The sequence below is a fragment of the Brachyhypopomus gauderio genome, unplaced genomic scaffold, assembly GCF_052324685.1.
Source record: "Brachyhypopomus gauderio isolate BG-103 unplaced genomic scaffold, BGAUD_0.2 sc477, whole genome shotgun sequence".
NCBI classification, from domain to species: Eukaryota; Metazoa; Chordata; class Actinopteri; order Gymnotiformes; family Hypopomidae; genus Brachyhypopomus; species Brachyhypopomus gauderio.
This window is the reverse complement of record NW_027507298.1, coordinates 1-17,243: the sequence shown is the minus strand read 5'-3', so window position 1 is coordinate 17,243 and position 17,243 is coordinate 1. Positions and strand designations below refer to the sequence as shown.

The window sequence follows — 17,243 nt, the reverse complement described above, 5'->3', positions numbered from 1 at the left end:
TTTTCACTGGTCGACCATCACGTGTGGTAAACCCGCTGATGTTTAGGTGGGAGGGGGGGTATAAACGTGTTGCTTTTCAAGTCACGTGAGGTAAAACTTGTCGATGCTGGTATCTCCAGAACCAGCAGTGTGGGGGGCCAGGCCTTCTGTCATGATGCTCAGGAGATCTGGAACACAGAGAATCATCCCTGTCCACCCCTTTGGAGGTCTGGCCGAGTATCGAGTCACTGCATGCTTCTTGATCCGGGCTGGCCACGGTGCTGATACCCTCCATATCACACCTCCCTCAGTTTCTACAGGTGGCTTCCTTTAGGAGCACGTGCCAAGCTTGTTGTAGTTTATCGATGTTATATTATACTAAGAAATTAAGATTTAATTGTGCAGTTATTAGTGCAGTTATCTTGTTTTTTTAAGGGATTTATTTATTTTTAGATTCGTATTTTAACATGAACAACAGTTCTTATGCTTCAAGATCTGTTTTGTTGTACTTAGTTTGCTTTAGCATTAGCTGATAGAATCCACTAATACACGGACATGCATTTATCATCTGTCCACAAGGTGGCGCCGTCCCGCTGCTTTATTAGAGGGAGATCTGCGGGGTGAAGAGCGCCCGTCTCAGCATTGCAGATGCCGTTAGGTTTCCCTTGGGCACTTGAGCGTACTATCGAAAATACAATCGCTGTAGGACGTTTGCTGTGTAAACGAAATTGATTTAGTGAGTAAATTAATACTTGAATACTTTGAATACTTGGCTAAATTTCTGAGTAAACAATTTTCTGCAGAAACGGTGAGTGGCGAGCGTAAATCAATGCCAAGTGTGTGTGTGGAAAGTGTAAAGGTGAAGGTAGATTGGTATGTTGAGTAGTGGACAAAGGTTCTGGCTGTAGATAACACTGGGTTCATCTTTACCCACTCAGAAGCGCTTGTGGCACCACTGAGCAGTAGTAGGTGAACATCTGACCTCCACTCCCCGTCCGTCTCCAGAGAGGCGAGCGCGCAATGTCGCGCATAGACAAACCCACTATTTCCACGGATCTCACAGACTGTGGAGCTCAAGTGTCGGGTTTGTGGTTCTGAACCCGCCGCCTCGTGTCAGATCCACCTGCGTCTTCGTTCATCTTCCTCTTCATGCTGCACTATTTTCTTCTTTTTGTCGTTTAGTCTGGTGCGCGTCGTTTGACGATACCCAACGGACATTTGCGCTTTTATTTCACGCGTGGGACTTAAATCCCGGCAAGAGTTTTAAGTCGGAACCAGCAGTAGAGGATCTGATCGCAGTGGTGCTGTGGTTAAAGATCTAATGGTCCAATTAGGTGTTTTCTCCACGAGCAAAAGTAGAGCGCAACTTCACCTATCAGTCTCCGACGGAACCGGACCAGATCTCGATTGAATCTCTTGGACTGCTGGGTCGTTTGATTAAGGAGATCGGATTAAAGGCAGTAGACTGCTGCCGTGTGTAGTGGAACATTTCTAATCTCTAATCATACTGGTGCTGGTGGGCATCAGACCCAGTGCACGCGGTACCGTCGGGGCTCATGTGTGTGGTTCTGCCCAGTTGTGTCGCTCGAGAAGATCGTCTGTAATGTTCTCTGGTGTTTTATCAGTTTTTGCAACCGAAGACGACGATCGCAAAGCTGCACTTGAATAATGAAGTACATCTAGCCTATGGAACAGAGACTTGGGGAGTTTAGTGGGTTTAATGCGGCTCGCACGTCTCCGTGTTTGACGCGTGTGTTTTTGGGATGCTGATGCTGAAGTCGCGTCTCTTCACGCTTTGAAGGATCTCGTCAACTTCGCCCCGTGCTGAAGTCTTTGTCTCCGCTCTTTTCCGTGGTCGTTGGTGGGGAGTGGAACCGCGACACGGGGGGTCCCGGTGACTATGGCGCTCCCGGACCGGGCCAGCCTGGCGTTTTTCATTATATTCCTCACGGAGCGCTTAGCGGTCGCCGCAGCGAACATGGAGCCCATCTTCTGGAATTCCCTAAACAGAAGGTACGTTGGTGTGCCACACACACAGATCTGTTTCAACTGATGGAAATCAGAATTACTCACAGTTATCCCTTGTGCGGTTTCTTTACTCAAATTTCCTTTATTTAAAGTTTGGTGTGCTTAAAAATACTTCTAAAATACATGTAGGGTTGAGGGTTCGTGTATGAGTACAAATTCATGTTCCCAATTTAATCATAGACTCTGTTTACCGAGCCAATAAACAGTCATAAACTGCTACAACAGAAGCCCAGAGCATAAGTACTGACTGTGGTTGTTATTACACAACTCACACAAACCTGCAGCTGTTTGTCATGTTTTGTCATGGGCACACACACACACACTTCCCCTGGCAGTTATTTATTATGGTGGCCCTTTGGATTCAAGACCATGTATGGCACACTTTGCCCTAGTGCGTGTGTGGATCAGGGTGATCTCAGCTCACTCTGAGCAGGACACAGAGCAGGTGGTGTTCTTCATCACCCTCCACAGCCCCGCTGTGGTCTTCTGGCTTCGCTCTCTCCACCCTCCATGGAGGGGAGCCTGTACTGGGCCCAGCCTTCACCTGCTCCACCCCAGCACCACCTGTCTTCTCACCCAGTCACGGGAGGACGCGGTGGAGATTGACGGAAACGCTTCCACGTCCACGCGGTGGGAAGGGGGTTCTCCGACCTCAAGATGCAAGCAGACACCTCCATCGAGCTCCAGACCGGCCTTCAGAGCAGAAGATAAGGATCCAAGCAATGGATGAAGACCTTGAAGATGGGGCGGGGCTAGGCGGGGCTAGGCGGGGCTGGGCGGAGCCAGGGCGGGGCTGGGCGGGGCTAGAGCAGGCAGGTGCAATCCGCCCCTTCTCTGCAGCTGTGGGTTAGTGGTGCCAGCAGGAGTGAGAAAGGTGAAGACAGCACATGGATGAAAAGCCTTTGGCTGAGAGGCGGAGTGAGGGTGAGATGTTCCTCGGCTGCCTGAAAAGGTCAACGTGTTTACGTGCAAGCCATCCGCCGCGGGTTCACACACACACACACACACACACACACACACACACACACAAAATCCCTCTCTCATGGCCACACCGACCTAGACGCATATATGCATTCTAATGGCAAGCTTCTGTATTGGCGATGCTGAGAACTGCCCGTAGCGAACAGGCTCAAACAGCAGCTGTGGCCACACGCTCGATGTTTCCCGGTGTTTTTAGAAGTTAATATGTGGCTTGAGTGATTGAAGTGTTCCTGCTCACCTCACAACATCAGCAGACAGAGAGACATGGAGACACTGCAGGACTAGGACAGAGGACAGAGGACAGCAGGTAGAGGACAGAGGGCTGGAGTCCCGTCTGTAGAGAGCGAGGAGCAGTTTGGCGTTGTTTGGTTGGACTTTATAAATTCTCATTTATTTTTGTTCCTTTGTTTGACTAAACAAGTGTAAACATTCTAGAGTAGGCTGCTTCTGCACCTCTCCGTCTCTCTTTCTCTCTGTCTCTGTCTCTCTGTCTTTGTCTCTCCATCTCTGTCTCTGTGTCTCTCACTCCAGGGGAAGTTGTCGTACAACTCTTCCCCTCATATGCACACATTAAAAATTAATCCTTCACAGGCTGCTCAATATTTAATGAATCAGCTGCTAATTGGAGGCAGATAAAGAATCAGTTAACTGGGTTAAGCGTTTCAAATTAAAACATTTTAAGGATTTGAGATGGGTGGGTAGGGTGGGGGGGGGGGGTTCATCAAGTATGGTGAGCAAGGTAGTGGGCGGAGCAGGGGCCTGGGTGGGCGGAGCAGGGGCCTGGATGGGCGGAGGTGTTGGATAAGCTGTAGCAAATTGGGAGAGGCCCCTGAGGTGGGAGGAATTTGTTGCTAAGTCGTAGCAGAATTGAGAGCTGCTTGTGTTCCTGACATAATGAGAAACTGGTTAAACATCTGTGTGTTTGTGTGTCTGTGTCTGTAGTGGTGAGTTCAATTTGTTCTCTTATATTTGTTTAAGCATTTCCAGGGCTGTTATGCCCAAGTGCCTGTGCACTCTCTCTTAAAGGGAAGAGCAGTGTCTCTTAAAGTCCTGTGCAGTCTCTCTTAAATGGTTGAGAGGCCTGTGCCTTAAACACTTAGAGTGCCTTTAGCATTGACATTCCTCTATTGCAGTTCCCTCTCAATCAAATATCATTTAACTGCTTTCCCCCCTGAAGCTAATGGCCCATAGTAAATGCATTGCCGTTAAAGGAGAGATTTTGATAGTGGTATAAAATGGATTGTACCACTTGACCCAGATTACAGGGGTGGGAGTGTGGGAGGATAGTCTTCTGTGTGCCACCCCTCCATTAGCCCTTCATATGGAACACTCCACCATCAGTCAGGCAGCAAAGCTGTATGTGAGGGGATTACAACCCCTTACACACACACACACACACACACACACACACACTCATGCTGTCACTCTCACATTCTCAAAGGTTACATGTTCCTCTCTTCCCTCCGGTTTCTCTTGTCTTCTTTTCATTTTGTTGTCTTTTAGCACTCTCCATGTTTCCTGGCTTCTCCCTTCTCATCTCCTCTGTTGTCTTTTAGTTGTTTGTTCTGGTGGTCACTCGTGCCGTAGTGTTTAATCGGTCCGCAGCGCTGCGTGCTGGTCGCCATGCACCAGGCCGAGATGTCTTTCACGGCTTCGGGGCATGACCTCAAGAAACACGTGGTGCACATGCTCCGTGTGTGCATGACACCTGCTCATCGTATTTAGTGTCTAGAGTCTTGTAACATGGGGGGAAAATGCAGAAATACATTCAGGAATGTACAGGGCTAAAAGGAAAACCAGGTGACCTCAAATACTACCAGGATATATCAGCAGTAAAGAATCAGGACTGTGCGAGTCTCTCTTAAATGTGCTTATGCGCAGTTTTAAAAGCCTCCCCTTGAGAACCGGGGATGTTGAGGAGAAGCAGACAGTTCTAAGTGTCACTTAGTTTGCGTGTGGAGGTGTCGGAGCAGTGCGGGCCGTGCTGACGCTCCACCCGTCTCCAGCTCCTCCAACACGCAGAGGCTTTGACACCAGTCGTCATGGTTTTTGACAGTGCTCCACTCGGAGTGTTGAAGGTGGCGTCTGTTGTCAGTGACACACCTGCACTGCGTTCTCAGTTACTTTTACAAGCCGTTAAATGTCGGCTGTTTTTAAAAACTCCTGCGGCGGAGGTGACGCTTGGGGTTGGCCCTCCGTGGAGCTGAAGATGTCTCGCAGCGCTCGCTTACAAAAAAAGTCCTGTAAATTTTTGTAAATGTGGATCGTTCTTCCGAACTGAGGTCAGGAGGTCGATGCCACGTTTGTGTGTTTGTCTTTTCTTCTTGGATGGTTGGTATGTCCACCTTGTTGGGCCTGGTGAACCACGTGTGATCTACACCACGTGATCTGTGTTTGTGGTGTAGTCATGCCTCCGTTTTTGCTGCTCCTGAGATACGTCGGTATCGTTTTCTCAGATCTCACCAGTGTTCTGATTTCATTTCCGGTCTCAGTGGCCGTCGGGGGGGCATTCGAAGCCTCGGGATTGTTCGGTGGGACGCCACGGTTACGGCTTTCCCATGGCGCTGGTGCAAGCCATACAGTATGAGGATGGCACTGGGCACTGGGCACTGCTGCCAGAGATCGCCATGACAATTTATCTGTTGAGCCCGTTCAAGGTTCTACTGGTCAGCCATCTTGATCCATGATCCACTTGTTATTGTTCCTGTTCGTAATTTTATTCTTTCTGTCTCTGTCTTTGTCTCTCTCTCTCTCTCTCTCTCTCTCTCTCTCTCTCTCTCTCCCTTCCAGTTCCTGATCATCGTGTAGTTCATGCTCTGTAATATGTTCTCCAAAGGCACAAACATGGTCTATAGTAATTGACAAACTGCTTTTTGTTTTTTATGTTTGTTTATTATTATTATTATTATAGCGATGTGAATGACACAACTACACCGTGACATCACAGATCATGCAAACATAAGTGAGAACACGGGGTTGTTGTTACAAGTCACATACAAGATATTCATTTATCACACAAATGACTCAAATCTCATTATGTTTAGCCTTTACCGTCTAGGTTCCTGATAGCTGTCCCCTCTCAGTTACATATTCAAATCTTCTCATTTACTTTCCACATCTCTCTCCAACTCTCTTCATCTCTCTCTCTACCTCTCTTTCCACCTATCTCTCCATCTCTCTCTTCATCTCTCTCTACCTCTTCCCACCACTCTCTCCATCTCTCTCTTTTCATCTCCCTCTCCATCTCCTTTCCTCTGTCCATCTATGCTTTCCTCCCTGTTCCTCTCCACACACAATACAGACACATTCAGCACAGACTGACTGACATTTCATTCACACACTTTAAGGAGAATGCAAATCGTTTAATTCCCCCGAGACTCCAGACGTGTGTTTGAGAGAGAGAGAGAGAGAGAGAGAGAGAGAGGTGGGAATAGGGAATAGCTCCTCACGTCACGGTGCTCTTCCTCACTTCCAAACAAAGCGAAGGATATTTTTAGCGCTGTGCATTTTTAATCATCTCAGTGATTTGGCCATGATGAGTGTTTCCCTGTCGCTTTGAGAACCAGGGGCAAGTTCAATGGCTGACCAGCCCCTCCCCCCAAGTCTCCAGCAGCCTCTGCCCCGTGGGGTGGGGGGTTCCACCACCTACTGCCCCAGTTAGTGAGGGCAAGAGGCCATGCACTGCACTCAACGAGAGTGGGTGTGTGTACACACACGGGTTGGCCTGTGTCACTGTGTGTGTGTGTGTGTGTGTGTGTGTGTGTGTGTGTGTGAATGATAAGTGGGTTGCACTGAGCAGTTTGGTCATCGGTCAGGAATCTGCAGGCTATCTACAGCCCAGAGCTAATTAAACACCACTGATAAACACATGAAATGAAGCTCTCTGACCACTTACCATAATTCCACACACTCAGCACCTCCAGCTGCAGCTCTCACACTCTCCTCTGGTCACACGCTGGAGATCCTTTAAACCCAGAGTAGAAAAAGCCAAAGGCCCTGTTTAACACACAAGCGTTGAAACAATAATACGTTTTCTATATATATTCCAAATTAATCTTATTTTCCACATAGCTGCAGTGCGGTGGAGGGTTGGTTCTTCCTGCCTGCTGCTGCCTTCTAACGGCTCTCCAGGCGTCTGGAGTCATTTCTGAGCTTCAGAAAGTCCAAAAAACCTCCGACTGAATGCAGTCGGGTTTATCACGTCCCATTGCTGGCTGCTGAAGCCATGAAGGCTTTTCGCCCCACTGGTGTTTAAAGGACCCTGTCCGAGACGCCACCAAGAAATCAGCTTTAGAACTCAACCAGTATGAAATGCTTTTTTGTAAAGCAATGGACATGTTGAACAGTGAATGGTGTGGAAGTTCTAAAAGCTCACCACAATTCAAGATGTGAGACACAGTGCGATTGGGACCAGTCTTCTGATCTGTAGAAGGTATGGACTGATCAGAAGAAGGTATGGCCTGATCTGTAGAATGTATGGTCTGATCTGTAGAAGGTATGGTCTGATCTGTAGAAGGTATGGCCTGATCTGTAGAAGGTATGGTCTGATCTGTAGAAGGTATGGCCTGATCTGTAGAAGGTATGGCCTGATCTGTAGAAGGTATGGCCTGATCTGTAGAAGGTATGGCCTGATCTGTAGAAGGTATGGCCTGATCTGTAGAAGGTATGGTCTGATCTGTAGAAGGTATGGTCTGATCTGTAGAAGGTATGGCCTGATCTGTAGAAGGTATGGCCTGATCTGTAGAAGGTATGGTCTGATCTGTAGAAGGTATGGCCTGATCTGTAGAAGGTATGGTCTGATCTGTAGAAGCTATGGTATCTTAATGTCTGCTCAGTCCCCTCCGTCACTACTGGATTCCTCCACAAATCCTAAATCCCACCCTGCTGTTAATGCTTTCAGTCTGCCAGTGCTGTGTGCACATGGGGGGCTCTTATGGGGTGTTTTTATGGGGAACCTAAGTCATTAGTCAGCAGTAAATGTTGCTGATTCATGCTGCTGGTGATGTCTGAAATGCTGCTGTTCTGCTTTGGGGGCAGAATTCACTGCTTATCCTGGTTTTGAGGTTCCTAACACGTTTTATATGTTTGGATTTATCCACTGTGCTTCTTATCCTCTGGTTTCGTTTTCTGGTTAAACTCCCGGATTTGAGTGATCTCTCTCTGTTCTCGAGAGTCAATTAAAAACACCTAGCATGAAAAAACCCCCCACACACATAATCACCCCAGGCTGCTGCAAACCCCCCCAGGCTGAGCTGGAATCATTTACTTACTGTCTTTGTTCTTTTCTTTCCCCCAGTCTAAAAAAACAGACCCACTGTCTCAGAGTTCTCTGTGCAATGTAGTTCGAACCACCAGAACATAATACACCTTTGCGATAGCTTTAGGCCTGAGTATCAAACGTCTGTCTGCCTGGCTACCTGTCTGTCTGACTACCTGTCTGTCTGACTACCTGTCTGTCTGACTACCTGTCTGTCTGACTACCTGTCTGCCTGACTATCTGTCTGCCTGACTATCTGTCTGTCTGACTACCTGTCTGTCTGACTACCTGTCTGTCTGACTATCTGTCTGTCTGACTATCTGTCCACGACTTCTGCTTGTTGTTTGTTTTGATCTCAGTTTGGCTTATTTAAACTACGACATGCTGCAACTTTGGCTGATGGTAGCCTCCACCTTAAGGATGCAGTTTGTGTGAGTGTGTGTGCCCAGCGTGATTCATTCCTACTGACAGACTGTTTAGATGAATCCATACAACTGTTTAACCACATCAGCTATGGTGTCCTTAGCCCACGTGTGTGTGTGTGTGTGTGTGTGTGTGTGTGTGTGTGTGTGTGTGTGTGTGACTGGAATGCACTGAGCTTCTCCAGGCTGAGTACTCAACCAGGACATAGTTTGGACGTGTATGGTGGTGTGGGGACGTGTATGGTGGTGTGGGGACGTGTATGGTGGTGTGGGGACGTGTATGGTGGTGTGGGGACGTGTATGGTGGTGTCGGGACGTGTATGGTGGTGTGGGGACGTGTATGGTGGTGTGGGGACCTGTATGGTGGTGTGGGGACCTGTATGGTGGTGTGGGGACGTGCAGCGTGCGGAGTGATGTGTGGCAGGGAGGTGAGGGACTGTTGAGAGGCGGCTCTGTCTTGCATGAATGGTGTTCACAGCTGGTACATTAACACTGGCCTACACAGTAACATGGGGTGCACATTTAAAGCTGAAGTTCAGGCTGTACTGAGCCTTTGGTCCAGCTTTGGTGGTTTTAGTTGGAGTGGTAATGGGGAATTCAGTGAGGTAATGGAGACCTCGGGCCTGGTGCGATGTTCATGACACAACAGAGTGCAGCCTGGTGTGAATCAGCTCAACTCCATTAAAAGAAGCTGGATTAAAATAATCCAGAGAGGCGTTCTGACTGAGTAGTGGAAATGCACTCAGATAATGATAATAACTAATGATCAGGATAACAGGGATAACTTAGATAATAAAGATAATAATAATGATGATGATTACTTGGATAACGATAATGATGATAATAATTATGATTACATAGATAATAATAAAAATGATGATGCTAACTTAGATAATGATGAGAGCTTAGATCATGATAACTAATAATATTAATAATGATGTTTACTTTGATAATAACTAATTATAATTACATTATCATCATAATGATGATGTTAATAATGATGATTACTTAAATAATGATAATAACTAATGATAATGATGATGATGATGATGATGATGGTAACTATATAATAATGATGAGGCTAGGGTGTCCATGTCGCTTAGAATGGGCAGGTGTGTGTGTGTGTGTGTGCATGTGTGCGCACGTGTGTGTGTGTGTGTGTGTGTGTGTGTGTGTGTGCGCGTGCGGGTGTGTGGGTGTGTGAGATGTGTGACAGCTAATTGAGCTATAAGAAGAGCTAATGGCTACATGTCCATATGCTAATCAATACCTGTCCATATGCTAATTGTTGTGGGCACGTGCTGTGTCACGTGTTTACCTTTTGTCATTTTACTTCAATTAATAAACCTAATTTTCTATTACTAAGACTGACTGACTTCTCTCTCTCTCTCTCTCTCTCTCTCTCTCTCTCTCTCTCTCTCCCTCCCTCCCTCCCTCCCTCCCTCTCATGACATGGTAGCCGACAGTGTGGTTAATTGGACTCCTACATGCTTTTCCCCAGAAAATGAAAATGTCATGGTGCTTTCTTCGCATTAACACGTTTCAGGAGGAGATAAGAGGTTGAGACGGGGCTACTGCGGTCAATCCATTCCTGTCGATAAGTCCACGATATTTTGTATCCTTAAAAACTGTGTTTGTAGAGGTTTTATACTGTACTAATAGGATATTAATTGTTGCTTACTAATATTAATAGAAACATCATATAAAATGAAAAAAGGTTTTGTTTATTTACTTAAACCTGAAGCTTTCAGGTAATGGCATGAATGTGTCCCGTGTGTTTAGAGATGTGACCGGTGGCGCGTGCTGGCCTGTCTCGTCTCTTTTCTTGCATAAGGGACTTTTATTATAGGATAAGCACAGTGTGTTTTGTGTTGTGCATGTAGGGCCTGGCGTGGATACCCAACTAAACTAAACCTGTTCATACTCTTCATATTCTGTGCGGTAGTTAGTAGATGGGGAGCCAAATTAGTTGTCGAGTCTAACACCAACTGATTTCCAACCTAGTTTACAGCTTGCCATCTTTTGAGCTCCACCGTCCTCTCAAAGACAAACCTCCTCCATGCAATTACCACGTCTAGCAATTAAACCCAACAACGTAGGTTACGACACTGTGGAAGTTTGTTCTTTCTTTCTTTTAGTTATACGTTTTATGCGTGATCATGTTCACCTTTACAGATTTTTGCAGTCACATTGTTGACCCTATTTCTTTAAAGAGTAATAAAATGTTAATGAAAAATATTTTAATCGCAATAACATATTGCATCAAAGGTTTATTCCGTCTTTGTGCTCACACAATGACGACGTGTACGCGCAGTAATTAAGGTGTAATAAGGTCTCTCAAAATGAAGGTATCGCAATAATGGAAGACATCTACGACATATTTGAGCAAACTCACTCTACCAACAGGAGAAATGATCCCAGATAATAGTACACTGCCCATGACTTGTCGAGATGGCCACGAATCATATTTTATTTTATGGAAAGTGTAACTGAACGCCTCATGCATAAAAAACTTTAGTCATGTACAAATTATCATAGATCTTGACCTAAATACAGAAGTTCCATGTTCTACAAGGTCAAAGATACAAGACCAATGTATGAGGCTTGGGTGTTCATGCGATTTATTCTTGTATTGACTGATAATGTTTCTCAGCTCAGCTGGGATTAATGTAACTTTCCGAGTACACATATGGTGGACTACATTGAACCTGTGTGATTCTTAAAGCAGTCACATGGTGTTAAACATCTCAGCACATAATATATGTGCTGAACTGTTAAATACTAACATGCTACTTTATGGGCAGCATGAGTAGTATAGCAGCTAAGTGCTAATATGCTTATGCTAGCTAGTCATAAACACTGAGCTAAGTGAACCTTAACTACATCTACCTATGGTTAGGTAAGATCTAATTAACTGTTCATCCAACTGTGCCTCAACCAAACAAGTTCATTGTGGTCATTGTAACCGAGTAGACTATACCACTATTGCAAGGCTTTTATTTTAGTTTTATTAAATCTAATCTAATTTGTTTACAAAATCTTTGAAAGTCTTTGTGCTACATTCTACACGTGTACCAACATTTCTTCAGTATGCAAACGATACCTGGATGACATAGTTCTGCAAAATATTCCAGTGCACAACCACATCTGTCCCCGTGGGGTCCTGCATTCAATCATGCAACAATGGTGGCAAATATTTCCCAAGCGGATGCAAAGTTCACATGTTCATGTGACCTTGTAGTATGGTGTGTGTACACAGTGTATACTGAGGGCAGGGTGCAGTATTCAGTAGGAGGCTATTTCAAACAGACCATTTAGAGAATTTTGGGGAGAGGGGAACAACTGTCGTTATTGTTGTTTCTGTTTGGGGGGGACAACTGTCATTGTATTTTTTATTGGGGGGGGGGGGGGGGGGGGTACAACTGTCATGCTCATCAGATGATTTGTTATTCTGCCCTAGTAATATAGTCACTTTAATTCTGCTGATTATCTGAATGATTTATATCTGAATTAATGTTCTGTCTGTGCACACACACGCACATGCACACGCACACACATGCATTTACATCACATTGACACGCATAGCCACACACACGCCCTCTCACACACACGCACCAAAGGGCGTGTGTGTTTGTGTATGGGGGAAAATGCACTGAGAATAAAAGGGCAGATTGGCATCAAACCCAGTTAGCTGTCTCACACACACACACACACACACACACACACACACACACACACACACACACACACACACACACACACACACAGGCAAATATCAGCCTGTCAATCACAGTTTCCATGGAGACCATCATTACTCTTTCTTCCTTAGTTCCCTTTCAGAGCGTCTGATGTGTCGTTCCCCCCCAGGTTTGGTGATGAGCGGGGTTACATCCTCTACCCTCAGATCGGAGACCGTTTGGACCTGGTGTGTCCCGGCTCCAGCCCGGCGGGCCCTCGCTCCACCCCCGAGTACGAGTACTACAAGCTGTACCTGGTGGCGAGACGTGAGGAGGCAGACAGGTGTGAGGTGGCCGGCGCCCCCAGCCTGCTGCTCACCTGTGACAAACCCAACGCTGACATGCGCTTCACCATCAAGTTCCAGGAGTTCTCCCCCAACCTCTGGGGGCATGAGTTCAAAAACCTCCATGACTACTACATCATAGGTGAGCCTGGGTAGAGTGTGTGTGTGTGTGTGGGGGGGGGGGGGGGGCATGTTTCTGAACAATCACACTGAAGCTTTTAGGGAGGGGGGAATATACTGATGAGAAAATTAGCAGTATAGTTGTGTGTGTGTGTGTGTGGGGGGGGGGGGCATTTTTCTGAACAATCACACTGAAGCTTTTAGGGAGGGGGGAATATACTGATGAGAATTAGCAATATAGTTGTGTGTGTGTGTGTGTGTGTGTGTGTGTGTGTGTGTGTGTGTGTCTGTCACACTGACTGACAGTTAACAGGAAATCTGTCTAAGCTTTAAATGTAGTGTGTGGTATTTATCAAGCAAATGGACACACTGAGATGCCCCCACATGCTGTCACAACATCCCTGAACATGTTTACAGCTGACATGTTTGAAAACATTACAATAATATGTATCACCACATTTATGACAGGACTTTGATGACACGATTTGTAGCAGGAGTCACTACCTGGATCCATTAATATCCATACACTGCAACCAATTCATGGAACAGAGAGTGTATGTGTGTACATGAGAGAGAGAGAGAGAGAGAGAGAGAGAGAGAGAGAGAGTGTGCGGTGTGTGTGTGATATGGTGTGATGTGCTGTGTATGTTTCCTCCTGAGGGAAATCATTTTTAATTAACCTATTGTGGCATTTGATAATTTATACAATATGCCTGTAATGAGCTGGAGCAAAGGGAGAGAGAGAGAGAATGAGAGGGGGAATAAAGAGAGACTGGGGAGGTGGTGGTGGAGGGGAAGAGTGAGAGAGATGGAGGGAGAGGGAGAGAGATGGAGGGAGAGGTGGAGAGAGAGTGAGAGAGATGGAATGAGAGGTGGAGGGAGAGAATGAGAGAGATGGAGGAAGAGGGAGAGAGAGAGAGATGGAAAGAGAGATGGAGAGAGTGAGAGAGATCGAATGAGAGGTGGAGGGAGAGAGGGAGAGAATGAGAGGGGGAATAAAGAGACTGTGGAGGTGGTGGGAGGGAGGGAGGGAGAGAGAGAGGTGGAGGGAGAGAGTATGAGATGGAGGGAGAGTGAGAGAGATGGAGGGAGAGAGAGATAGAGGGATAGGTGGAGGGAGAGAAATAGTGTGTACATGTGTGTGTGTGAGAGAGCGCGAAAGAGAGAAAGACCATAAAAGTTTTCAGTTGTGTTAGTACTACAAACAGTAATATATACTTGAAATATATACTTAAAAACAGTATATATGTATGTGTGTGTGTGTGTGTGTGTGTGTGTGTGTGTGTGTGTGTGTGTGTGGTGTGCGTGCGTGCATGTGTGTGTGGAGGGCTCTTTGGCTGACTGTATCCTACACCCAGACACAGTGCCTGAATTCCAGCTTCTGTGAGGCTACAAGCGCTTGAAGCTCTTTGGAGAGAAACTTTGATTGCTGTGGGCTAAGAGTTCCCAAAAGAGCACTTAGCCCAACATTCAAACGCAGCATAGAAACAAGCACAGCTGAATGGTGCTCGCAACCTGCACAATTCCATCTGTCACACACACACACACACACACACACACACACACACACACACACACACACAGGCATGATTCAGCTGTTTTCCACTAGAAAGAAATGCCTGTGTATGTGCATCACTCTAAAAGGCTTTGAAATGTTGACAGCATTGGGCGGGTGTTAGCGTACGACTCCGTCAGCGTACGACTCCGTCAGCGTACGACTCCGTCAGCGTACGACTCCGTCAGCTCACGCCGTCTCCTCTTTTGTCCTCTGTCCATGGTAGTGATGTGTGTTCCAGACATTTCCTCTTTGTGTGAGAGAGAGAGACAGTGCAGCACTGGATCAGTGTTTATGGTAAAGGGTTGTTAATTATTAAAGGCTGCTTGTTGGTTTATTTATCAAGGTTAAGCTGAAATAACAGATAAAATGAACTGTTTTGTGCTGTGTGTGTGTGTGTGTGTGTGTGTGTGTGTGTGTGTGTGTGTGTGTGTGTGTGTGTGTGTGTGTTTCATTCAGTCTACTAGGGTATTCTCCACCTCCTTCCATTCAGTCAATTTCATTCAGCCAATCAATTAGCCGCTGAGATATGCAACTGTGTGAGATTCACTAGTGTAAGTTCACTAGTGTAAGTTCAGGGACTTTTTCAAAGCCTGTACTGCACATGTACATCGTGAATCTCAACCACATCTTATTCCACAACACATCCAGACTGTTACACAGTTTTGAAGTGTAGCTTGACTGTTTCAAAACTGTAGAATATATTTAGACAACCGCATTCCACATCTGTTATATCCTGTTAAATACTGTATAACACATCTATAACAGTACCTACCTCCCACACCCTGACACGCTAACACACCCCTAACAGCCCCTTATACACTTCTAACATAGCCCTAAACACCCCTAACACCTACATCACAACTAACACCGCCTAAGCTACCCCTGCAGCCCCTAACACCACCCATATCACCACCTAACCCACTATAACACTATCTAACCCTCCCCTAACACCACCTAACCCACTATAACACCATCTAACCCACTATAACCCCTATCTAAACCACCCCTAACACCACTTAACCTACAATAACACCACCAAACCCACTCTAACACCACCTAACCCACCCCTAACAGAACCTAACCCACTATAACACCACCTAACCCACCCCTAACACCACCTAACCCACCCCTAACACCACCTAATCCACCCCTAACACCACCTAACCCACCCCTAACACCACCTAACCCACTATAACACCACCTAACCCACCCCTAACACCACCTAACCCACTATAACACCACCTAACCCACCCCTAACACCACCTAATTCACCCCTAACACCACCTAACCCACCCCTAACACCACCTAACCCACTATAACACCACCTAACCCACCCCTAACACCACCTAACCAACTATAACACCACCTAACCCACCCCCAACACCACCTAACCCACCCCAGCTCTATTGCCCTGCTTGTGTGTGCTCTTGTTTCTAAGTTTTCAGAAGGGAGAACATTTAGTTCCGTGTTATGTAGAGGAAGTGAACTGATTCCTTTACTTGTTGAGAACACAGTGTGTGTGTGTGTGTGGGGGGGGGGGGGGTCTGTCTGTCTGTGTCTGCATGTCTGTCTGTCTATGGGTGTCTGTTCTGCAGTGAGAGACATGTACTGTGAGATCTATGACTTGATCATAGCCATGAGTAACAGAAACTAACATAACCCCCCCCTGGGTCAGCAGTCCAGACCTGCTCTACACTACACTGTGTGTGTGTGTGTGTGTGTGTGTGTGTGTGTGTGTGTGTGTGTGTGTGTTATACATCTCCCTTATAAAGGTCATGCTGTAAGGCTCTCAGACTAATTGGGAGGGGAAGATTTTACAGAGCGACTCATTAACCTTCTGCAGCTGTGCATTCAGCCATTGCAAGCTTGCTTCACCAACACGCACACACACACGCACACACACACACACACACACTTTAAAGCTGATAAACTCTCAATGTTTAAACCTGATGATGACCTACACCAGACTCACAGTTATACTGTACATACCATCACACTTTCATTCTCTCACATGAATGAGGACATGGGGACACTGACCTCATGACTGGGACATACAGACTTGAAATTCAGATGCACTTGTCATTGAGAAGTCTTAACAGAAATGTTCACACTCGTTTCAGTGGCGCACACAGACTTCACACACTCAAGCAAATCACACGTAGAGAATAAAGGTACTTTTGACAGAAATGTCAGAGAAAGAGCCATACTACTGTAGTGGTAGAGGAGTTTCACACAGGGTACAGTGTACTACTGTAGTGATAGAGGAGTTTTACACAGGGTACAGTGTACTACTGTAGTGATAGAGGAGTTTCACGCAGGGTACAGTGTACTACTGTAGTGATAGAGGAGTTTTACACAGGGTACAGTGTACTACTGTAGTGGTAGGGGAGTTTCACACAGGGTACAGTGTACTACTGTAGTGATAGAGGAGTTTCACACAGGGTAGAGTGTACTACTGTAGTGATAGAGGAGTTTCACACAGGGTACAGTGTACTACTGTAGTGATAGAGGAGTTTCACACAGGGTACAGTGTACTACTGTAGTGATAGAGGAGTTTCACACAGGGTACAGTGTACTACTGTAGTGGTAGGGGAGTTTCATACAGGGTACAGTGTACTACTGTAGTGATAGAGGAGTTTCACACAGTGTACTACTGTAGTGATAGAGGAGTTTCACACAGGGTACAGTGTACTATTGTAGTGATAGAGGAGTTTCACACAGGGTACAGTGTACTACTGTAGTGATAGAGGAGTTTCACACAGGGTACAGTGTACTACTGTAGTGATAGAATCTCTCTCTTTTCCTCCTCTCCGTTGTTGTTGTTGAGAGAGATATCTCTCTCTTTTCCTCCTCCTCCGTTGTTGTTGTTGCAGAGAG

The 17,243-nt window shown here is 46.2% G+C and overlaps 1 protein-coding gene across 1 annotated transcript; it reads left to right on the top strand.

Annotated features, from left to right (window-relative positions):
* Positions 1–622: 622 nt before the first annotated feature.
* Positions 623–12,830, top strand: LOC143506559 (ephrin-B3-like; the record flags this gene model as incomplete). Its single annotated transcript, XM_076996349.1, has 2 exons — positions 623–1,992; positions 12,535–12,830. Coding segments are annotated over exons 1-2 (409 nt in total), but the record flags the coding sequence as incomplete, so codon positions are not given.
* Positions 12,831–17,243: the final 4,413 nt, after the last annotated feature.